The sequence below is a fragment of the Brachionichthys hirsutus genome, chromosome 21 (assembly GCF_040956055.1).
Source record: "Brachionichthys hirsutus isolate HB-005 chromosome 21, CSIRO-AGI_Bhir_v1, whole genome shotgun sequence".
NCBI classification, from domain to species: Eukaryota; Metazoa; Chordata; class Actinopteri; order Lophiiformes; family Brachionichthyidae; genus Brachionichthys; species Brachionichthys hirsutus.
This window is the reverse complement of record NC_090917.1, coordinates 855793-879291: the sequence shown is the minus strand read 5'-3', so window position 1 is coordinate 879291 and position 23499 is coordinate 855793. Positions and strand designations below refer to the sequence as shown.

Here is a 23499-nt window from a genome sequence, read left to right as displayed (position 1 = left end):
CAAGCGTTGCAAAAATATATATATTTTAAAAATGCAACCCTCCCAGTGTGCACATGAAGAAGCGCCCCCACTCGGGGAGTACGAGGCTATCAGAGCCGTGCACATTACATTGACTGGTGGAGGTCTTCACTGTTTAAGTGCGGCTGCCTGCTGGGGGGGTTTCCTCCCCGGCAGCAGGCCTATAAGGCTGGTAAGTGGCGGTGATGAGACGCTGTCCCCTGCGCCTCCTTCAGCTGCCATTCCCTTTAAATTGAAACAGAGTCTTGCAAATAAATGCCGCATTCTGCACGGGGAGAGCGCTTGAAAGTTGAATTTCATATAAGCACCCGTCGGGGAATTGGCCCCAGCGCGCTCGGCTCTATTCGCTCTCCTACGAAGGCTGGGGGGGGGGGCTACGTCAGGGTCATTCAGTGTTCATTTGTCTTTTGATGTTGCTGCCTATAGCCGCCGATCCTGCGACACGACTCCCCTCCCACGGCTGCAGACATGATCCCGGGTAGTTGTGCCCCCCCCCCCGCTCACTAGCTTTAAATGCTATCTCTCTTTAAGATGAGTCAAAGCTGAGATGAAAGAAGATGGACCCCCCCTCACCCCCACACGAGCGGCCCGCTGCTTGTTATTCACGTTGGCCTGAGAACGGCGACAGTAAATCCTCCAAGTTGTTGTTAAGCCGGCTGCATTTCCATATGTGTACCACTTCCATGGAGTGACAGACCCCCCCCCCCCCCCCCCCCGGATCAAATGGGGACTATTGATCCTGCAGCACTCCATTTCAAGTTAATTGTGCTTGAAATGAGGTGCTGGAGCGTCGGGAAGGCTTTATTTATTTATTTGTCAGGGAACTTGTGTCGGATAAACAGAAAATATTTCTTTCACGTCGCTCTCAATTTTTCTCTAAAAAAAAAAACAACAACAAAATAGCCGGTTGTGCCGAAGTCGACCGGCGAGCCGGTGAACCAGATTGAATCGGACTCTGGTTCCCATCCGGGCCGGGCGTAGCGGGAGACTCCGGGCTGCGTCGGAGTGTTCCGGAAACTCAAAGAGGCGGATCGACTGAAATTATACTTGTAGAGCAACGATTTAACCTCATCAGTGGGGACCCCCCCCCCCCTCCAGATGCTGCTAAACATGGCTGCTATATTTCAGGAGGGGGTCAGGTGAAATCTGCCCTCTTCCTGACCCCCATTCCCTCCGACACTAACAAAGCAGGCTCAAAGGTAACCAGGCATGAAGAGCCGCCGAGGCTGGAAGCGCCGGAGCTTCCCAGCCGACGCCCCGTTCAGCCTTCAGCGCCATCATGTGCCAGATTATGACTTTGAACGCACACTTCAGCCGGCGGAGCATTTATCTCCCCGCAGCACGGCGGGCTGAAAGCGGCGAGGCCGAGTGGAAGAGAGGGCGAAGGGGATTAAAACGTTTCAGCCACAGTAGAATCGAAAAAAACATCTTCAAAGGCTTTCTCATAATGCGGCGAACGACGTCCTGCTCTGTACGACACGGAAAGCCAGTCATAAAAGCGTTGTGATTAACGGCGCGCTGATCATTCGCTAAACGGGCTAGCATGCGTGCTAAAGGTGCACGCCATGCGAATCCCCCCCACTAGACGAGTCTTTAGCTTCCTGGAAGTAGCGTCGACCAACAATTGCATCCGTCGGATCCACATCTCCGCTGCACGGAGTAAATGAAAAATGGCTGCCGTAGAAGGATGGGACAGGAAGTGAGGGGCGGAGTTAAAAAGAGGAATCGGGATTGGGCTAAATTCAGCTAACGCTTTTAGCTAAGCGGCTACATTGAAGTTACCGGCATTAAAAATAATCAAAGATTCGTCTGAAGTGTGTGAGACTCGTCCCCGTCGTCGTCTTCTTCTGTGGTTTTTGAGTGTTGAGCAGATACCAGACGAGTGAATGTTCCGTTTTGGGTGAACTGTACCTCTGAGGCAGCTGAGAGTGTCATTCTGTGCCCCACTGGTAGTGAACATCACTGCTCCCTACACCGCCCCCCCCCCCCCCCCCCCCCCCGGGGCCACCGCTCAGGGAACCGGGCCGGCACGGCGCCTTTCACAGAACAACCCCCTCCCCCGGTTTGTTTATAACCCTTTCCCTTCATAAGAGCATATATAAATACGTGAAACTGGTGTAATGGATCGCATTAAACAGGCGGGATTTAATTTGCATGCCAGATTAGCTCGCCGCAGGGCAGACGATTCATTAATAGGATCTAGTCTCTTCAAATCCATTAAATCAATTGAACCCATACATAATCTGATTTCAGCGGCACCGTGTAAACGCTGCTCCGGCACGCGTGTTCCGGACCGGGCCTCCGCGCGCCCGTGGTTAACGCACAGCGTGGCGCTATTGGGCCTGCTGCGCCCCTTAAGCCAAGCGCTAGAACGCTTTGAAACCAAATTAAACTGTTTATATGGCCGTGAAATTTAAGTTTGTCCTGCTCAGTCCTGCAAAATCCTGCAGAAACAAAAGGTTAAAAATAAATAAATAATAATAATCGACATCAGAACTGCTAAATACTAAATACAACGTCGAGATGACCCAGATCCTTGTTTGTGAGGACGTCTGCTGCTGGAGGCCCGACCCGGCCCGGGTCACGCCCGAGCGACCCGAACACACCCCGGCATCTGGGCCATGGGGGGGGGGGGGGCAGGGGGGCTGCACACAGACAGGCAGCTCAAATAGACGCACACCGCAGCGGCGAGCGGACCGGGACCGCTTTTCACCGTGGGGAAATCGACAGGCTTTATAATTGGGGGGAGACTGCAGAAGGAAGAAGAGAACCATAACAAATCCACACGAGGGTGCAGGGAGGAGGCCCGGACGTCTGGGAGGAAACTTCCACACGTTTCCACAGCAGGAAATGCATTTGGAGCCGGTTTTGTAGCCCGCTTTGACCACGCAGAAACACGGACGCATATTTAATTGCCTGATTATAGGTTTAAAAAAGAAAATCTTCGATAAGGCGTGGCACGCCGCTGATTTCCCCGTCAGAGGATTCGTCTGAGGTCTTCCTGCTTTTAAAAAACACACAATAGGGGAAAAGTTAAATCCTTGGAGGAGGATTTAGACGCTTATGTAACTCCCCAATTATACGCCCCCCCCCCCCCAGCGTCCTTCCTTCTGTTTATAGGCCTCACAAATATCTAATACTGAAGTGCGTATAATGCCAGCATGCCCACGCGGCTGCAGGAAAGGCTCTTCTGCTTTCTGCCCGACTGAGTCAGGCATAATGGGAGGCTTGAAAAGCTGCGAGCTTAAAAGCAGCACGTCGGCGACAAAGCCTTGGCGGCGCCGCGCCGGGGGGGCCGTGGAGCCCAGGAAGTTGCCAAAAAAAACTAATTTTCAAGAGCACTCAGCGTGGTCTTAAAGCTATCTGAGGGAACCACACCCAGACTGGACGTTTTAAACACCCCCCCAGTCAGACACGGGCGCATCACGGGTCAGAAAGCGCCGCTCTCATGATAAGGCTCGACTCCAATCGTCCAGTCGAGTTCTTAACACCAGGGGCGCAAATAACAATTAGCCTTTTCATTATAAACGTTTGTGACGATTAATTTTTACTGCATTTAGACCAGTTGTTTAAAAAGAGGCCGAAGTGACGTTCCTAAAGGAACAGTTCGCCAAATCTGATGAGAAGGATCATCAAAGAGTCTGACTCAGGGGACCACATTCCAAGCCTGTCCAAAAGCTTCCGTGTGAGATTGAAATAAAATTATCCCGTCTCTTTCTTCCATATTTAAAATCCCGACGGCGAGTCATGGAGAGGTCTGCGGCCCCTCCCCCCTCCCCACTCGTCTTATATTTCAACCACCTTGACGTACCTGTTTTCTTGCCTGTGGGTGGTCTAGCTATGGCTAAAATACCCCCCCCCCCCCTCCCCTCGCGCTGGGGGGATCCAGACTGTGCCCGTTTATCCGGTTTCGGGAAAAGCCGAAGCGTTTTGGAGCAGAAAGGATGGGCGCATGGGAGGAGCGGCTCATTCAGCCCCCAAAAAAGCCCCCCTTGGCCTGGCCTCGGGACCACCTAACCCGTGGCTTCAATTCCTGACCCCATAATGTGGGTGTGGGAGGGGGGGGGGGGGGTATTACCTTTTCGCCGACAGTGCTTCCCCATATTCCCATTACAGTGGGCAAATATAAAGGCGGGCTTCATGCAGCCGGGGCTTATCTGGGCCCTGGAGGTATGTGAGACATGCCTGGGAACAAAAGGCCGCCTCTCAGCCTGGGACCGGGCCAGGAGGGTCCAGGAGGATCTCTTTCAGCAGCCACAGATTGCCCTGTGTTTTCTTAATTGACAGACCCCGGTCACATTTGATAGAAATGACATGCACCTGGCGGGGAGCCCCGGTCTTCCAGGTAGGCCGCCTTTCAGCAGGAAAATTGTCCCCAATTGTCAGGGTAGAGAACCAGAACGCGCCGGTCCTCAGCTCCCCGGACGGCGTGTTCGATTATTCCGGAAGCGGGAACGAGACGACATCGGGTCTTCAGGAGAGGAAGTCCAGTCATCGAAGGGTCTAAAACGAGTTCGCCGGACGTCTCTCAGCCTGCATCAGGTACGGGCGATGGGTTCGAAGCCCAGAGAAGCCTTCCATTCATGAGTTGAAAGGCTCAACGCATTATAAAGCTTTTCTTTTTATAACAAGTAAAGAGAATCTAGTTTTAAAATGTGTTGCATTTCAATTCACTGTTACTGCACACGCACGCACACACACGCACACACACACACTGGGTGACTGGGGGTAAGTGAGGCTGCACGCTTCTCCCCTTTATCCCAGTCTGAGGAATGCACGACATCTGCTGGTCAAAGGCGGTATTGCGTCTTTGTCTTTTTATCCTGTCAATCACTCCTGGGAGGCGGAACCTTTAATTTATCTGTTTAAAAAATATTTACAATCAGATTTAATGATATTCTGTAAGACAGCATTACTATAATGTTTTAAGGTGTTATGTAGAAGGAAATATTATTATGTGAATGAATTTATATCTAATTCTGGTATATGGAATATTTAGTGTTTCCATCTCATGTCGGGTGTCTGTAACTCAGTATTATTGCTGCTGGGAGGGGGGGGTCAGGAACCAAAAACCTTTCTCATGAATAAATGTTACACCTCACAAGAGTCTTGATTATAATTATTCATATTAATTGATGATGGCTGTCTGATTTGTGTGGCTGTAAATGTTCTCAGATCGCTCCCAGAAAGGAAACCTTGATCTTAATAATACAGTCATTGAACGCATCTTAGAGGCCCCCCCGAGCTCCACCGAGAATAAACCGGGGGCCATATGGCATCCACCCTGATCTCCCATCCAGTGCAACAGAAAGGATTTGAGGGTGCCAAACTGTGCCGTCCCCTGTGGATTCTAGGGGGCCATGCGAGAAAATGAAGCAGCCATCCCAGACAGGAAGTTCCATCAGCAGATAAGAGGCCCCTGAGCCGCACCTGAGCCTCACCTGAGCCTGCACTGATCCACTTCAGGCCTGGACTTTACATGCAACCCTTTTGTTTCTGGCCCCATAAACTTCTCTTGATAATAAATCTGGTAATATTAGTGTTTGTAAGCACTGATTGTGTTCTGTTTCCAGTGCAAATAAAATAGATGCGCAAATAAAATAGATGCCCTAAAAAAAGATGAATTCTGATTTTTATATTTCTAATCTTTCACTCTGGTTAAACTGTTGGTGCTTGAAAAGACTTTGACAGAAGCGGTGGAATATTTGAATAAAACAACAGATGGCTGTATAATTAAAGGCTAATGTGCTTTCTGTCACTCTGGTTTCACCAAATGTTGTAAAAAGTGGACAAAATAAAAACTTTAAACAGTAAAACATCAGTTTAAACGCGCCGAACCTTGTGAAGGACGTTCATCCTTAATTCATAATTTACTGCTTCAGTTTATGCTCATATAGAAACTTTAATTTCTATATTACACTTAATTGTTCTTTTTTTTAGAAATGTTCTATCCTCTGTCTTTTTGTCGGGAAAACATCTGGATAGATTTCAACCGCTTTAATCCGACATTTAATAAATAGACTTTGGAACGGGGGCTAGAAAGTGGAAAGCTCTTACCTGCTCCAGATTTTTCCGATATCTGTGGATTTCCCGGCGTTGATCCCTTCCGATTCTCCTCCTGCCGCCCCCCCGGCCCATGGAGATGCGTTTCATTTTCTCTTATCAGAGATTCAGTCGTGTGGATTTACGCATGGAGGCCTCTGCCCCCCCGCTGCGCTCATGGAAACTCCGTTAATGTCATTAATCTGCGCCCTGAACACGCATTCTGCGTTTGTTAGGTGTTTGTCGGAACAAACTCTGCGTCAGACAGGCCGAGAGGAAATAATCACGACCACGCGGTGGGGTAACATTCCGCGTTAGACGCGCAGGCTGGATCCCGTTGACGCGCGTCTCCACCGAGCCACGAGGACGGATCCCCGATCCCTGATCCCTGACGACGCGTTCAGCGCAGCCGGTTCCGTGAACGGAAGATCATGAAGCGACTTCCAGACGCACAATGTGCACAGATGTTCACGTTAAAACGAACCGGTTTAAACTTGTCTTGCATTAAATGTTTATCAACATCGAGACACATAAAAATATTTTATTCAATTCAAGATAAATTATTTTATTGAATCCTCTTTACGCCAAACTTCCAGGTAAACCAGTTTAAAACCTCTCCATCAGGAGAGACACGCTAACCCTGACACTTATTGCCTTATATACTGCGTGGTGGTGGTGGCGGCCGATGACCCCGCCGAGACTAGAAAAGGCTGATGAAACAATGAAATATGAACCGACCAGGCCGTGATAGGTGGGAGGAGCTTCGTCTGGAACTAGCCAACCATGCGCTTCCTGTCCGGTCCGGGTTTAGCAGTGCTAAAGGACGATGCTAATTGGTCCTGCAAAGGCCTTGAATGTCACTTTCTGAAGTCGTCTTGCGTGGCATCGTCGTCCGGAAACACGGCCTGAATCTTCGCATTCAACCCACCTCCAGAGGTTCCGTCAGAAGCGAGCCCCCTTCGGAAACACGCCTGTTTATTCACGGCGATTTTTAAAACCCAACATTATTACCTGCTTGGTCGAGCGACGTTTCGAGGGCTACGCTCACAGAGATGCTTTAATGTTGTCATTAGTTATGCTTCTCTGGTGGCCAAAAGATGGATCCCTAAGTCGCGGGATCCAATAAGGCTGTGTGTCACTGGTCGGGGGAGATAAACGACATCAAATGAACGACAGAAAGACTCATTCACTGATGGAAGACGACAGGGAAAGTCTGCTAATTAAAAATATGAAAATCTCTGAGAGTTTTGGGTCCAGCTGAACGGCGACGGTAAATCTCTCGCCACCTTCGACGAACTCTCGTTCACAGGACGCCGAACAGCAGGTTATCTTCGACGAGCTGCGGGCGAAAACATCCTGCGTTCACATAAATAACCCCCGAAAAGTCATTTAATCACTCCGGCTCCATTATTCACTTGGTTAACGTCACGTGAAAGGAGCCGTTTTCTCCAAATATGGTCATAGTTTCCTCTATTTTCCAAAAAAAAATAATAATAAAAGAGTCCAATTGATTGAAGCCTCTTTGTCTCTGAGACAAACGGCAGACGACCTGCAGCCAATATCAAGCGGCCGAAGAGCGTTTTAATAAAATTGCTTTTCTATTTATGGAAAACATTTAATCTGAAATGATTTAAAGAGAATCACGACGTGCCGGCCTTCGTTAAGACGATTGGACTTTAATTTGCTGCGAAGCTACAGAACTATTGAACCGACAAACTTAGGCCTAGACCATAAAGATTAATAAATACACACATATATATATATATGGCTGAAGCTATTGATCAATAATTTAGACAAGTGCTAGATTATTATACAGGAAGACAGAAACAGAATATATCAGGTTGGCTGTGCTTGAGCCCCCCCCCCTACAGTGAGTCACCGGAGCAGCGCTTGCTCTGTGGTACAACAACGCAGCAGCAACGTTTCTTCCCCTGCGGATCGATGCTAATTGAGGCGTCACATGATGAATGTAGTCTGGAGCAACGAGGCCACGCCGCTGCTCCAACACGCCCTTTAGTCTAGCATTTAATTTCCGCAGGCTTTTTTAATCAGGAAATGGCAAAACAAAAGAATCCTCGCGACATTTGGAATTTTCAAAAGTTTATTTTTGTTTGAATTCATCCTGAAGGAGCCATTTCTTATATTGACATCTCAAAAGTGACTAACTAATGACAGCATGGCGTCTCCAGTGCAACAGAAGCAAAGTACCCCCCCCCCCCCCAATAAAAAATAAATACAAAAAACAAAATCCCTGCGGTGTGAATCCAGCCTCTGGACGGCTGGCAGCAGATGTGCTAAACCAAGCCGTCAAGTGGAAAATAGACCTGTTGTGTTGTCACGGAGACAATGGAGTCTGCCAACCGGCCCACCAGGGGAAACTGTAATAAGGATTTTTAACATGTCGCCATGGCAACAAGGGGAGCATTAATTCATCTGTGCATCCATTGCATCGAGAGCTAAGCTTGTTTTTCCTCTGTCTACCCCTTAAATCTAATAGATGCTGCCTTCGCGTCCCGACCCGACGGTCGCCGAGCGAATCGTCTTTAAACGCCACGCAGCCGCTCAGCAGGACGCAAAGAGAAATATTCTGACTTGTTGCTGCCCTCTTGTGTCATAAATCAGTGGCGGGTTGAAGAGGTGAGCAACAGCGGAGGCTAACAAAACTAGTTTTAGCTAATTAAACCATAAAATAATTCTGTGCAACTGCTCCTTTAAACTTCATCCTTTAATGCGTCTGAAGGGAACATGTAATAACACATAATACACACAACAAAAGTTGTAAAAACATATTATGACAACAATGCATAAAATATTCCAAGTGCTATCTTTAGATTAAGAAGATATTCTCGACAGGAACGTTGCATGGCTTTCTGTAGGCGTTTAAATATTCACATTCTGCGTGTTTTCTTTTGGTCCATGTTTTTTTTTTTTTTTTTTACCGTACGAACTAGAGTGCAAAACATTCAGGCCTTCCCGGGTGTGTCCGCCGGCTGCAGCTGAGACATCACGCTTTAGTAATGATACCTGCAACAAAGGTTGGTAGGCCGTCACCACCACGAACTTATGCAGGAAGAGGAAGCTGCTCATTTTACCCATCTGTGCCCTCTGGCCGAACAGAGAGCCGAGCCTCGGGGCTATATCTGAAGATTGATAAAGGGTGCGAACCCCAGCATGTCATGAAGGAGAACCAGAGCCCTTTGTAACGGCGGCTCGACGTCGATGACCACGTTTCGACTCCGCAGCGGCTCCAGGCTGGTCTCCGTCACGTTGTGGCAGTGGTTCACCTTCAGGGACTGCAGCTTCGGGCAGTATTCTGCCAGAGTCCTGCAGCACAGCATGCAGAGGCGCTCGTGGGTGGAGGGATGGGGGGGGGGGGGGCGCAAAGCAAAACACAACATACCTGATGGACTGGTTCCTGACCCGCAGACAGCCCGTCAGATCCAGCTGCTCCAGGCTCCTGCAGTTCTTGGCCACCTCCTCCACCGACTCGTCGGTGACGTTGGCGTTGACCGCCAGCGACAGAGACCTCAACTTCAAACACTTCTTTGCCAGGTAGCAGATGGCGTCGTCCTTGAGCTGGCGGCAGGCGGTGAGGTCGACGGACTGCAGCCCTCCGCAGTGGTCGGCCAGGCTGAGCAGGGACAGGCTGTCCACCCACTCGCAGTGGCCCAGGCCGAGGTGCTGGAGGCGCGTGCAGCTCAGGGACACGGCCACCAGGGCGTGGCGAGTCAGCCACACGCAGCCGCTCAGGTCGACCCTCTGCAGCTGCTGGTTCTGTCCGATAACAGGGAGCAGCTCGGCGTCCGTGACCCAGTCAGAACAGTTCTGGAGCGACAGGCTGTGGAGAACTTTGTTGTCCTTTAACATGGAGCAGAACGCCTCCTTTGGGACAGACGGTCCAGCCTAACAACGCCACAAAAAGAGCAGACAGCGGATTCTTCTTCACCACGCAGATCGGCCAAAGTATGAGTCATTTTACCTCCATCTTTAACTAGACTTGAATCGGGACTCACCGAGGGGAGATCAAAAGTCCTGCAGTTGGATAGATACACCTGGACCAGGCTGTGGAACTGCTTGCTCACCCTCTGCAGGCTGACAACTTGTTGCAGCGGCAACTGGCGTAGGATGCGTGGGATGAGGACGTCCTCCCAAGGCAACTCCAGCAGGTGGCATCTGCAGAAGCAACGCGAGATATACGACACTAAAAATGTACAACAACAAACTGGGTTATAACGTGCAGGCTAGTGCTGTTAGCTGACAGCTAGCTTGCCGGGACTAGCTATCCAGATGTTTTTTAAGATATAAATCTCCCTTTTGGAGGACACTTACGTTTGTGTCTTATTTCCTTCATCCATTCTAAGTCCGCCGGGCTATGCCGATATTTGTAGAACACGTCTTTCTTCACATATACGATAAAATAACATGTTTTTCTTTAGCATCTTGTGAGCGTTTGAGGACCAAACCCGAGTAACCGAATGTTGCGTTCTCGGTTCACGGAAAACGTCCAACTAAGCGGAGCGGAAAAATGTGTTGCTTTAGGAAAAGCTTGACAACAACAAGACGTTCTTGTTAATATATAGAGGCTGTATCTGTAGATTATTGAATCCAAATATTTGTATTTTAATATCATACACGTTGTAATTTCGTGAGCTGTGTGTAATATAATTATAGATGTGCAGTTTTACGAGGGACATTGAATGCGGCAGTTTTGTTTTTCCGGGTTTACGTCAAGTATTACAAGTATTTTAATTTCTTATAAATGCAACGAAATTATGAAGAGTATTTTAGAGAGATCTCGTTTATTTCCTATTATCTATTATCTTATTTAATGTTTTTTTTTTTTTAATTGACAAAAATATATTTGCAGCGAAATAAAATCACATCTTGAAAAGTAATCAGTGCAGGGAATGAGAAAGTAGGCCAGGACTAAGAAAAGACTGGACTGCAAAGTACTCTGCATTAACTGACCAAATAAGTAATACTCATAATTATATAGAACAAAATCATATTTTTTAAATAATTCTAAGAATCCAGATTTTTTTTTTTATTATTTAACATACTCAGATGTATTGACAGTTCTAAATAAAACAGGATGCAAAGCCACATGTATTTATCTTGAATAATTATTTTTGCAGTGCCAATTAGCCTAGCTGTCATCCCATTAGCAGTCTCTTCTCCTGGAATAGACGTGTTGAACAAATGACCACCACGCCAGCTCACCTCTGAGCAGGAGAACAATGAAGTCAGTCATGCTGAACAACTGCTGACCCGTGAGTTGTGTTTCCAGTGAATGAGATGAGCCAACGGGAGAGCTGGGTGAACACTCACTCTCGACTGACAACAATCCCATATACAAGCTAAGTAGAAGCATGGCAAATAAATCAATGTATGATTTCTCTGCCGAGACGCTGGATGGGCAGCCGGTTCCGCTCAGCGACTACAGGGGCAAAGTGATTCTCATCATCAATGTCGCCACTTTCTGAGGATCAACAATAGAGGAGGTATTCTGTGAGAGGATTGATCAATTACAGTCTGACCCGAATATGTTTGTCCATCCATTTCTACTCAAAACATTTGATTTCATGTCCTTTCAGTACCATCGACTGAATGCACTGATGGAAATGTTTGGTGACCTCAACTTCACTGTTCTCGGATTCCCTTGCAACCAGTTTGGCCTTCAGTCACCTGGTAGGTGGAGGAAACGTTTGATATGTGATGGAAATAACCATTGTTTAAATAGTCATTGTTTTTATCCCAAGGAAAATACTCGTCTTTATTAGACTTTATTTTTGACCACAGATTTGTGAATTTACACTTTTTTTTCAAGAGTTTAAAACAATAAATCATCACTTTTTTTTACTCTTACTTTCTCAGAGGTAAATCATGAAACTCTCAATATTCTTAAGTATGTGAGACCTGGTGGGAGTTTTATACCAAAGTTTCCTGTCTTTGGAAAGACTGAGGTGAACGGACTGAATGAAGATCCCCTTTTCACTTATCTGAAGGTATTGTCTTTTACACTGGATATGCACATAAGTTTTTACCTATGAAGTCTATTATTTCTATGCTTATTTAAATGTGTTCTTTCATTGTTGCTTTACCCTAAAAAATAAAATGCTATCATTCATTTCTTGTTTACGACAGGAGACTTTGCCATTTGTGAACCCTATTATTGGCGATACAAAGAAATTCTACTGGTGCCCCGTCAAAGTAAATGATATTCGCTGGAATTTTGAGAAGTTTCTAATCACTGCAGATGGCATGCCCTTCAAAAGGTGCAGTTCTAAACCATTAAACTCAAATTAGACACAAATTATCCATTAATTATTGTCGTGCATGAATCTAACTATTACAGTGGCTCTAATGTTCCAACTTTACTGCAGGTATGATCTTCATTGCCCTATTGAGAACGTGGAGAAGGACATAGCAGAACTTCTCTGATGGATTTTCACCAATATGTCACCAGTGACAGAGTGATGATCCCCCAGTAAATGCACCTGTGCACCTGAGCTGGATCTGATGGGAAGAGGAATTGATCTCGGGGCTCCAGTGCATTCACTCTGAGAAAAGTTCCTTTCAGTCACTGGAGAATGTTTCATGTCACTGACATCCTTATTTCTATATTTTGACATTTATGCCAGTCCCAAATAATAATAAAAATAAATAAAATATCCTAAAATAGTCTCGTTTCCGTGTTTGCTTTGGTACCAGTATGTTTTTGAACGCACCTGTCTTTTTCATCACTTCAATGATTACAATAATAATGTTAGTATTTGATAGGTTTAGTTTGTCCCTTACGACGACCCATACCTCTGATCCTGCGCATGCGCACTTAGCGCGGAGCAGCTTGTAAACATGGCTGGCGTCGCTTTCCGGCGGTGGGCGCTAGCCCTTTCTAAAGGGAAAGGTTCTGGCGTTTCAGCGCTTCTGTCTGGATGTAGAGCAGGTTCGTAGTGTTGCGACTTTCGACAATGCTTCATTTAATATCAGATATGAATAAAAAATGACAGTTCGAGCCTCGAATCGGTGTAACCTTGATATGCTAGCGCTAGCAACCGCTGTTCTTCGGGTGAATGCGGCTAGAATAGCGCTTATTGTTTAATTCAGATTCTCTACGTGCTTTCTGTATTTCACTTGGCGTATTTTTAACACGTTTACCGTGTTGTTTGTTTCAGCCTCCGGTACATCAAAGAACACTGAACTTGGTCCGTACCCGAGGACCCCCGAGGAGAGAGCTGCTGCTGCAAAGAAATACAGCATGACTCTCGAAGAATATGAACCGTATCCCGACAACGGCGAGGGGTTGGTTGTATTCTTAAGCACCCCGATCTTAAACAGCTCTTGTTTTTTTTAGTTTTTCCTTGTATCCAAATGGAGGACTAACTGTATTGCATCCTTGTGGTTTTCAAGCTATGGTGATTATCCGAAGCTGCCAGAAAAGTCTCAGCAAGAGAGAGACCCCTGGTACGAATGGGACCACCCTGATCTGAGGAGGAACTGGGGAGAGCCGGTAGGATACCGACGCCTTCCTTTCCACTGCGATTATGTATTCTTTTGATGTCTCGATGCACACGTGTTATCCTGGAGGTCGTACCTGAGAATAAAAGGTTGAAGCATGATGATTCGATATAACAGAACCGTAATGAGTTGAGTTTCAAAACTCGTACGTCTACTCTCTTCCTGGGGATTTTTACACACAACACTTCTTTTAAATGACAGCGTGAACTACAGTATTAAATTAATTACCTCCGCCAAGGAGGTTCTGTTTTTGACAGCGTTTTTCTGTTTGAAATAAACTAAAACAAAATATGCATTCAATTCACACAATCTAGAACATTTTGATGATGATGCAGATCATGCGGACGGCGTAAATCCAGTTGGGAGGGGAACGAGCTCTTTGAGTGCTTATCTAGTTACAGTATGCGATTGCTCATGCCTTTTAATCATCCATTGCTCTTTGTCTATTTGTAGATGCACTGGGATTTTGACATGTACACCAGGAACCGTGTGGATACATCTCCTAGCGCTGTACCCTGGTCCACCATGTGCAAAAGGCTGCTTGGTTTCATTGGGTTCATGCTTTTCATGTTCTACCTTGGGGAGAAATTTCCATCTTACCAACCTGTTGTAAGTACAGGATTTTAGGAGAGGATTTTTTTTTTTGTGCAACATCTTTCTGGGAGTGTGTGGTCAGATCAATAACTTGGTTTTAAATTTGAATGGATTGCCTGCCTTTGGTTCTGTTTCTTTTCCTCTTTATGTAATGTAATTACAAAAAACGTTTTTTTTGTCTGCACCATTCAGTGTTAAACTAGAAACTAAAGATTTTGCTAGCTACTTGTGTGTGTGTGGGGGGGGTTCTTCCAAATTCCTATTAATTTTAGTATGGTAAACAAAATCAGATTAGGAAACACTTTAATTAATTAAAATGGTACATTCATTGATGCTTCCAACTACGCTGTAATGAGTGAAATTGTTTTAACATAAAGACTTGTATGAAAGTATATACTTTACGGGGGTATTTAAGCTGTAACTTGTGAAAATCTTTGATTGTGTCCGTTGATGCTGATTTTTCACAAGCAGCTTCCTCTTTTTCAGGCCCCGAAACAGTATCCATATAACAACCTGTACCTGGAGAAAGGTGGAGATCCAGAAAAAGAGCCAGAGGAAGTCAAAAACTATGAGATCTAATGACTAAACGTTCATTCTATGTGTGTATATTTCTGTCCAGAATAAAGATATTAAACTTTACATTTGTATGTGTGTTTTATTTATGTTGTGGAATAAAGTCACAAATAATTTTGACTGATGAGTAAAAATGTTTTGTTCATAAATTTGAGTAATAGTATACAATCGCCTTTTTGGTAGACCTGCAATGAGAGCGGGGTTGCTAAAGGTCACTGTCCATGTCGGCTACCGTAGCGTAGTGACAACACCGCAAAGCACTTTGGTTGGTAGCTTCCTGCGGCTAAGCTGCTAGCTTGGCTGAGAAGTAGCGCTCCTCGTTTTGTTGTGGATTCGGACAGTCGGGCTGAGATTCGAACAATCGACGTGAGTTCCTCTAAGACACAACGTTTTTTAATATATATTTTCTCTGGTTGTAAACGTCTGATATGCTTTTCCTTTAGTTATTAAAAATCGTAAGGGTGGTGGCTGTTAGCTTGCATGCTAGCGCCTCCGGGTCGGCTAGCCACTGTCGCAAAGATGAATTGTGAATCTGCTAACGTAGCTTCTGTAATTTGTGGTGGCATGCTTGAGAAATTATCCTTAAAATAAAAACAGTTCGAGGCATTATGTAACGGTGACATTCGGCTTCACTCCTGTTTACCGAACGGAGTTAAAGTTTCGGTGTGGAAAACTGGTTTGAGAGACGTAAATGAAATGCTATCGTTAGCCGCAGGTTAGCTTGCGTTAAATTGATTTCTAAGCGGGTGGGTGACAATTTAATGCTAATTACCTCACCGCTAATCTGTGCTCAACCCATGTGGTGTCTATGTAGAGCGTATTTGCTCGAAGTGAAATGGGAAAACATAGGCATCGGTTTCAGGAAATAGTCGGTGAATAGCTTCCGAGGGTGGAACCTGCTTGACTCAAGGCAGACTGTATGAATTTAGATTTGTGAGTATTGTAGTAGAAACTTAATCTAAAGGTAATTGGACAGGCATTTATTATGTTTGGTTTAATATGCTCGTTCCGCTCGTCCAGGAGAGAATGAGGCTGAAGGAGATCCAGAGGACTGCCCACCAGGCCTGGAGTCCAGCCGCACACTATCCCATTTGCCTGGCCTTAGGAACGTCGGCGCAGCAGCTTGACGCCTCGTTCAACACCACGGCTGCCCTGGAGATATTTGAGGTGGACTTTTCTGATCCGTCACTGGAAATGCAGCTCAAAGGGTCGTTGCCCACGTCAGACAGGTACTACCAGAAGACGAGGATGTTATCGCCGTACGCAGATGATGTCTTATTTGTAGCAAATAACGGGCGATACTTTACATATTTGACAGGTTGCACAGCATCGTATGGGTCAATTTTGGAATGGAAGCCGATGGAGGCCGAGGCAGACTGGTGGCCGGCGGTGAAAATGGCATAATAACTATATATAACCCAGATACCATCATCAACGCTGGAGTCGATGCCATGGTGGGGCAGTCTGACAAACACACAGGACCCATTCGAGCCCTCGATTTCAACCCTTTTCAGGTAGATGTCTGCATTCAAATCCCTCACAGTCCGTACAGGTGGGCTTTTCATTCCAGGTATCATCTCATGGTTCTCTCTCGATGGTTCCTCCTTCAGAGTAATCTCCTTGCGTCAGGAGCAAACGATTCAGAGATATATATCTGGGATCTGAACAACTTCAGCAGTCCAATGACACCAGGAGCAAAATCACAGGTGTGTGTGTGTGTGTGTGTGTGTGTGTGTGTGTGTGTGTGTGGCCATTGCGTTAAAAGAAGAAATAATAAATCACAACCCCCCCGCAAAGCAGGTTTTTTCTAGCGTGTCCACCTTTTTAGTGTCGTGTCTTTCAGGAATAAAAGCCACAAGAAAGTTGCGGTGCAAAAAACTTCCTTTAGATTCTCTTTGGCTGCCTTTTATACATTTTTAGCAGCTTGCTCTGAAGTTACGTAAAATGTTCCCAGTGGTTTTAACGCATCCCATAATATCGTCGCTGTTTTCCGTGGTCTCTTCCCTCAGCCGGCTGAAGACGTCAGCGTTGTGTCCTGGAACAGACAGGTCCAGCACATCCTGGCCTCCGCCAACCCCAGCGGGAAAGCAGTGGTGTGGGACCTGAGGAAGAACGAGCCCATCATCAAGATCAGTGACCACAGCAACAGGGTGGGTGTTAAATAACGCCCCGGGGTGACGTCGCCTTCCGCCCAATCAACAAGGCCCCTATTTCAGCAGTATGTTCCTCATTTAGTGAAATGTTGGACCTTGGAACTGATCTGTACGGAAAGCCGAACCCTCCCCGGCTGTCCTCGTGCTGCTCTCTGCGGTGGGAGGGTAAAATGAAATCTCTGTTTCCAGATGCGCTGTTCGGGGATGCTCTGGCACCCCGATGTGGCCACTCAGCTGGTGTTGGCCTCTGAAGACGACCGGCTGCCCGTCCTGCAGATGTGGGACCTTCGCTTTGCCACATCGCCCCTTAAGGTCCTAGAGAACCACACAAGGTGAGCCCCGAACAGCTGCAGCGTCATTTTTCTTTGTTTTCCTTTCATCTATATACTCTACGGACCTTCCGTGTTTTCTTACAGGGGAATTCTGTCCATTTCCTGGAGCCAGGAAGACTCTGAGCTCCTGCTGAGCAGCGCTAAAGACAACAGGATCCTCTGCTGGAACCCGAACACTGGAGAGGTATTTGACGATGACCGTGCTCTCTCCGTTATCGGTGAAGAGTGCATCGTGATCGCAGCTCCGTGGCGAGGCCCAGGAATCCTCTCAGCTCTTACGCTTCCTTCATTTCAGGTCATTTATGAGCTTCCAACAACGAACCAGTGGTGCTTCGATGTCCAGTGGTGCCCCCGGAATCCTGCCCTGCTTTCAGCCGCCTCGTCTGACGGGAGGATCACCGTGTACTCGGTGATGGGGGGGAGTCTGACGGCTCAGCAGCAAAGTACGGCGGACAAGGTAGGGGCTGTTTCTGGGTTTGTCCACAAGGTGGTGCCGAAAGATGCATTATGAAGCAGGATGAATGGGTCGGCAGGTCTGTTTAGCCTCGATTGCCTGCACAGATCGCCATGGTAACCAGTGCTGCTTCTCTAATCTGGCATCTTTTACTGGAGAGTCTCTGAGGGAGGGCAATAAATCCGTAAACGGTGATGATGATGATGAAAGACTGAACGTGTGTAACTCGGAACGTTTCCACTCGACAGATTTCCTCCTCATTTGACACGATGGATCCCTTCGGAACGGGACAGGTGCTGCCGCGCCTGCAAGTCCCTCACCCCACAGTTCAGGACACCATTGTCCCCCCTCTGAAGAAGCCACCCAAGTGGGTCCGCCGGCCAGTGGGGGCTTCCTTTGCTGTGAGGGGGCTATTTCTCATCGAGCTACCGGCTCCAGCATCGTCTCATTTTCATTTCCCGTGCGACCGACGTCTTTTATTCCCCTCGTTTGTTCTGCAGTTCGGTGGAAAGCTGATAACCTTTGAGAATCCCAAGCTGACTCCCGTGCAGAGTCCCCAGCCCGTCCCCAGACAGGTGTTTGTGAGCCAGGTTACCACGGAGACGGAGTTCCTGCAGCGCTCCAGGGAGCTGCAGGTGGCGCTGCAGTCGGGTTCTTTCAGCAGCTACTGCCAGGCCAAGATCCAGAAGGCCAGGTCGGACGCTGAGCAGGATGTCTGGAGGTTCCTCCTGGTGCGTCTCCTTCATGCTCAGTCCGGCGGCGGCGCGGCGTTCAGCCTGCGAGCTAATTAACTCTCCTTACAGGTGAACTTTGAAGACGAGGCCCGAGTTAAATTCCTTAAACTTCTGGGTTTCAGTAAAGAGGAGTTGGAGAAAAAGGTTTGCGATCAACCGTTGGCCGAAATCCATCATTTATAAGGAAACGTTTGAGAGTCCTGCGTCTAAGCTTTAAAGCTTTTTATGTTCAGATTTCAAAATGTCTGGGGAAAGGTTTCCAGCACAACGGGCTCGGCGTCGACGCCAAAGATCTTGCAGAGAAGATGCAGCGACTCTCCACCGAGGTCGGCGCTCCGGATGTTCACGTTCAAATCTTCCCGTTCGCCACGTTGCGGCTCCTTCCTGACGCGGCGTCTCTTCCTTTCCCCAGAGGACCAAAGAAGCCGCCGATGCTCGAACCTCGGGTTCTGTTTCACCAGCAGAGTTCTTCAGTCAGACGCCGAAGGAGCCGCCCAACTTCCACATCCCTGTGTCGTGCGGTAAACTCACGCACATCCGCGTCGTCGCCGTCGTTTGTCTCAGCCTCGCCGGCGGCTGATCGTCTTGTCGTTCCCTCCCAGACACGGACGGCCTGATCAGCCAGGCGCTGCTGGTCGGTAACTTCGAGGGCGCCGTGGATCTGTGTCTGAACGACGGGCGCTACGCTGAAGCCATCCTGCTGTCCATCAGCGGAGGAGAGGAGCTGCTCAAGAGGACGCAGCAGAAATACCTCAGCAAGCAGAACAACAGCGTTTCCATGGTGAGTGGGTCGGCCGGGGGGGGCGGGGCTTTGTCTGCGTGTTCATTTAATGCCCCCCCCCCCCCAATGTAGCTCATATCGTCGGTGGTGACCCAGAACTGGAGCGACATCGTGCAGAGCTGTGAGCTGGACAACTGGAAGGAGGCTCTGGCCGCCCTGCTGACCTACGCTCACCCCGAAGACTTCGCCCATCTCTGCGGTACGGCGCTCGCTTCCAGCCGCCGCTAGGCCTGCTGGGTAATCCTTCTCCCTGTCTCTGACGCCGTGTCGTTCCGTAAATCTCCCCCCGCAGATACCCTGGGCGGCCGGCTGGAGCTGGAGGGCACGGAGAAGCGCTGCCTGCAGGCCTGCTTGTGCTACATCTGCTCCGGGAACATCGACAGGCTGGTGGAGTGTTGGGCCGCGCACCGAGACACCGCCTCCCCGCTGGGTCTCGAGGTACGGGCGCCAGAGAGGAATGTGCTGTCCGGTAGCGGCCGCATGTTTCTGGAGTCGCCCGGTTGCTAGCGGAGGGGTGGGAGTCGCTCGTCCCGTGATTCTTCAGATTTTTTTTTTTACGTTTAGGATCTAGTCGAGAAGGTAATGATGCTTCGTAAGTCGATCGAGCGCCTGCGCGGCGGTGAGGTGGCGGTCCAGAGCCCCATCCTGGCAGAAAGGCTAACGTGCTACGCTGGGATACTGGCTGCAGAGGGGAGTCTGGCGACCGCCATGTCCTACCTGCCTGACCGCTCGGACCAGGTGAGGAGCCACGCCCGACTCCACGTGTCGCTGAAGTGGAACGGTAGTAATTAGTCTTTCTGCTTGGGGGTGGGGGGGGGTCCTTCCTAGCCGGGGATCAGGATGCTGAGAGACAGACTGTCCCTCGCTCAGGGACAGGCCGCCGCCGGACAGCAGCCTCCGGACTCCTGCAGCCGAGGCGCTCCCGCCGCTCAGACTCCTGCGCCTAAAGCACAAGTCGTGGTACGAGGGTTGCTTCGCCAGACCGCCTTTCAGCCGTGTGTGACTCCTCCTCCATGACGGCGTCTTTCCCAACCTCAGAACCAGAACCAGTACCAGCCTCCCGCCGTGGCCCAGCAGCAGCCTCCCATGCCGTCGGTTTTCACTCCGACCAACACCGGCCCTGGTCTGCCCCCTCCCGCTCATGGGCTGCCCTCGAGTGCGACCCACCCCGCCATGCGGCCTCCCTACCCCCATCCCGCCCCAGGTTTGTCCCCCGCCGGGTATTTTGGGGGCTTGTTTTTCCTGCTGGAGATGTTCAGCGTTTCTTTTTCGTTCCCAGGCTTCACTCCTCATCAGACATTCCAGCCCGTGTCCTTTGGGAGACCCTCGTCCTTCCCTCCTCCGGGTCCTAACCTACCAGGACCTCCCTTGCTGCCTCCATTTAACCCCCGAGGCCTGCCCCCCATGCCCAGCCCTGGGGTGCCACCGACAGGCTTCGTGCCGTCGGCCTCTTTGCCCTCGGGCTTCATGCCACCCATGTCCCCACCCGGACCTTCGGCCCCGATGTACCACGGGGGTGTCCCGAACCAGGCCGCGCCTCCTATGGCTCCTGGGCCGTACGCTCCTGTTGGAGCAGGGTACCCTCAGGGTGGCCCCGGGGCCCCTGCCGTAAAGCCCTTCTCAGCCCCTGCTGTGGCTCCTCCTCCCACAGGTAGGTGATCACCTTCTAGCTTTGGTCGGATTTAAGAGTCAGCTGCTAGGGTTGGGTCGCTTTCAACCTTTCGGGTTCCCACACCAGACTTTCCTACCACCAGGTGGCGCTCTTCCCTCAGCAGGTGCTGCAGTTCAGTCTCACCAATGCTAACTTTAGCACCATGGCAGTTATTGAGCAATAGCAACCGACCTACCCAACCCTATTAGCCTAAATGTGTTGCTAATGGTTACCGAGTCCTCCTCAGCCCTGTGCCTTGACTTGCAGGAAACTATCCCTGGCTGGAAACACCGTGTGACCAACAAGGTGACAGAGTTAGGGCAGGTTACGGGATGTGATCTTGTGTGTTTCAGCCCCTCGGTGTGTTTCAGTGTCGTTTGCTTGCGCTGCCGTGGGCTTCGGGGAAATGTCGAGCGCTCGAGCAGGAAGAAGAATCTCCATGCGGGTTTGCTTTCGTTGGTTTGGCCTCATGTCTGAGATGCTTAGAAACGATTGATGAGGCTGCTGCAGACGTTGATCCCTTTTCACTGAATGGGTTTTTGCCACAAAGACTAACATTAGCTGAAAGACATCGTCTCGTATAGAGGATCTTTGGATGCTTGAGTGTCACGTCATAGTAAAAGCTGTCGTCTAATTCTCTTTCATCCTTCTGAATTTAGGGCCTCGTGAAGGCTGGAATGACCCCCCATCGATGCGAGGTGGACCCAGGAAGAAGAAGGTACCCCCCCCCCCCCCCCTATACACACACACACCTGCAGCTTTAGTGATATCTGTTCAGACTGAATATACATTCTGTCTTGTGTGTCAGCAGGTCCCTGATAACTACACTCCACCGGCTCCCATTACAGCCCCCGTCATGGGATTCCCCACGGAGGGCCATCAGCCACACGAGCGAGGCCAGGTCCCTCCTGGAGCCCCCCAGGAGCCGAGCGTGCAGGTTAGCCCGCGGCACGTGGGCCGTTGCTTTAAATCTCACGAGCGACAAACGTGATCAGATCCATGCTCTTGTTTTTCCTCAGCTCCTCCAGCAGCTGCCGGCCGAGAGGGTGGAGCAGAAGGAGATCCCGGCCGAGCACATGGTCCTGAAGTCCACCTTCGACAGCCTGGTGCAGCGCTGCCAGCTAGCAGCAAGAGACCCCGTAAGTGTCCGCGCCGGACACGGCTTTCATTACACCGATCAAGCGAAGTGACTGCAGACGTTTCTCCTCCAGCAAACGAAAAGGAAACTCGATGACGCGGCCAAGCGGTTGGGATACCTGTATGACAAGCTGAGAGAGCAGTCGGTGAGATCTTCAAACCTGTATGACAGGCTGAGGGAACAGTCGGTGAAAGGTCGACTAACCGATGCCTCCAGGCTGCCAGAGATCTGAAACGGGCCACTGACGGCCTGATTTTTAGCCGCTAAGCTAATAGCAGAACCACCCCCCCCTCCGTGTGAGGTTTCACGTCACCGTCAAAAGTAGCGTGCAAGCTAATGTTTTTAGCCTGGAGGCTGCGGTGAAGCTGTGTAGCTAAGTCTGCGTGGCTTGTTTAAAAACGATGCGCTCTTTCTCCGCTAACCTTGCAGCTCTCGATCAACATCCTCAACGGGCTGCATGAGATCAGCCGCTGCGTGGCGAGCCAGAACTACCAGCGGGGCCTGGAGGTCCACACGCAGGTGGTGAGCAGCAGCAACTTCAGCGAGATCTCCGCCTTCATGCCCATCCTCAAGGTGCTCATGACCATCGCCACCAAGCTGAGCGTCTGAGCGCCCAGACCGGGCTCCAGTGTTATTACGCTGTTATAAATGTATTTATTTCTCTTTGTTTCGTCTGATCACTCTTTACAAATGACAATAATTACTCTGAATAATGCAGATTGTGTTACTCGTCGCTTCTTCTTTATTCCCGGAGGACTCGCCTGATTGGGCACCGAGGTGCTTTTTTTTTTCCCACCCCGGGGATTTGTCAGCGTTGCTATGGTGATTTGTCAAAAAGGATGAATGTAATCTGAAGGTGGTGATTCTCTGTAAATGCGACGGTTGGTGTAATTTACGAAGAAATGCTTGAAACGGATGCTCAGAGTCCACGTTGGGCTCTACCCGTGCACGGTTTGACTGCGGGGTCGAGCATCAACTGGGCCCGGAACCACGAGAATAAAATCTGGGTTGAACTTCCCATCTCTTCTGTGAGTTTGTAGGAGAGAGAAAATGTTTGATTCTCTTTGCTGAGATGATCCCGAAAAGCATCTGTAAGCGCTGCGACGTCGATACTGATTGTTCTCTTCGGCCGATAAACATTTTAGGGTGATGTGATTGTCTTTGTCTTTTTTTTACTAATCTTTGGGGTCGCCCGGCAGCTCCTCAACAAAACTGGTACCCATTTCTGTCTTTGCGCCGCACCTTCCAAACGGGTTGCACCTTTGTTTTCACGTTTGATTCATCTTCTTAAATGTAGCTTCATTCATGCTTTATGGATGAGCTGTTAGTCAGGAACAATAAATTTTGTGTTTGATTAAAAGGAATAATTGTTCTGAATGTAACACTGAAAATACGTTCGGTTTGCTTGGAAAAAAGCATTAAAATACTTTTCAGAATTTCTTCCTGGGATTATTTTATTTGTTTATATATTATGAAAAGGTTAATTAGTAAGTTAGTTCAAAATAGAAACT

At 48.9% G+C, this 23499-nt stretch overlaps 4 protein-coding genes across 4 annotated transcripts; 3 read left to right on the top strand and 1 right to left on the bottom strand.

Annotated features, from left to right (window-relative positions):
• Window positions 1-9194: 9194 nt before the first annotated feature.
• Window positions 9195-10415, bottom strand: fbxl15 (F-box and leucine-rich repeat protein 15). Its single transcript, XM_068754802.1, has 4 exons — window positions 10390-10415; window positions 10074-10233; window positions 9461-9963; window positions 9195-9384 (listed from the first exon to the last, which is right to left on the bottom strand). Exons 1-4 carry the CDS (start codon window positions 10413-10415, stop codon window positions 9195-9197), a joined length of 879 nt encoding a protein of 292 aa, XP_068610903.1.
• A 1014-nt stretch (window positions 10416-11429) lies between these two features.
• Window positions 11430-12640, top strand: gpx9 (glutathione peroxidase 9). Its single transcript, XM_068754635.1, has 5 exons — window positions 11430-11561; window positions 11655-11748; window positions 11935-12065; window positions 12205-12335; window positions 12444-12640. The coding sequence occupies exons 1-5, from the start codon at window positions 11430-11432 to the stop codon at window positions 12499-12501; spliced, it is 546 nt and encodes a 181-aa protein (XP_068610736.1). The 3' UTR covers window positions 12502-12640.
• A 265-nt stretch (window positions 12641-12905) lies between these two features.
• Window positions 12906-14796, top strand: ndufb8 (NADH:ubiquinone oxidoreductase subunit B8). Its single transcript, XM_068754484.1, has 5 exons — window positions 12906-13006; window positions 13236-13362; window positions 13471-13570; window positions 14032-14187; window positions 14659-14796. Exons 1-5 carry the CDS (start codon window positions 12916-12918, stop codon window positions 14749-14751), a joined length of 567 nt encoding a protein of 188 aa, XP_068610585.1. The 5' UTR covers window positions 12906-12915; the 3' UTR covers window positions 14752-14796.
• Window positions 14797-15022: 226 nt separating this feature from the next.
• Window positions 15023-23428, top strand: sec31b (SEC31 homolog B, COPII coat complex component). The gene is made up of 26 exons (XM_068754854.1): window positions 15023-15111; window positions 15766-15974; window positions 16064-16259; window positions 16356-16451; window positions 16755-16895; window positions 17088-17230; window positions 17315-17414; window positions 17526-17687; window positions 17933-18085; window positions 18185-18415; window positions 18488-18562; window positions 18652-18744; window positions 18831-18939; window positions 19021-19199; window positions 19272-19398; window positions 19492-19637; window positions 19764-19937; window positions 20028-20159; window positions 20244-20419; window positions 20522-20850; window positions 21118-21156; window positions 21510-21568; window positions 21662-21787; window positions 21870-21989; window positions 22062-22133; window positions 22418-23428. Exons 2-26 carry the CDS (start codon window positions 15772-15774, stop codon window positions 22595-22597), a joined length of 3561 nt encoding a protein of 1186 aa, XP_068610955.1. The 5' UTR covers window positions 15023-15111; window positions 15766-15771; the 3' UTR covers window positions 22598-23428.
• The last annotated feature ends 71 nt before the right edge of the window (window positions 23429-23499 follow it).

Excerpts from the sequence above, each read along its gene's own strand:
- fbxl15 (XM_068754802.1), bottom strand. The coding sequence starts at position 10,415 with ATGGATGAAGGAAATAAGACACAAAC. Across the intron at positions 10,234-10,389 it reads GAAGGAAATAAGACACAAAC|ATGCCACCTGCTGGAGTTGC; the intron begins GTAAGTGTCCTC and ends TTGCTTCTGCAG. Across the intron at positions 9,964-10,073 it reads GGACTTTTGATCTCCCCTCG|GCTGGACCGTCTGTCCCAAA; the intron begins GTGAGTCCCGAT and ends TGGCGTTGTTAG.
- ndufb8 (XM_068754484.1), top strand. The coding sequence starts at position 12,916 with ATGGCTGGCGTCGCTTTCCGGCGGTGGGCGCTAGCCCTTTCTAAAGGG. Across the intron at positions 13,007-13,235 it reads TCTGTCTGGATGTAGAGCAG|CCTCCGGTACATCAAAGAAC; the intron begins GTTCGTAGTGTT and ends TGTTTGTTTCAG. Across the intron at positions 14,188-14,658 it reads TTCCATCTTACCAACCTGTT|GCCCCGAAACAGTATCCATA; the intron begins GTAAGTACAGGA and ends CCTCTTTTTCAG.
- sec31b (XM_068754854.1), top strand. The coding sequence starts at position 15,772 with ATGAGGCTGAAGGAGATCCAGAGGACTGCCCACCAGGCCTGGAGTCCA. Across the intron at positions 18,086-18,184 it reads CAGTGGGGGCTTCCTTTGCT|TTCGGTGGAAAGCTGATAAC; the intron begins GTGAGGGGGCTA and ends TTTGTTCTGCAG. Across the intron at positions 19,938-20,027 it reads TGCCTGACCGCTCGGACCAG|CCGGGGATCAGGATGCTGAG; the intron begins GTGAGGAGCCAC and ends GGTCCTTCCTAG.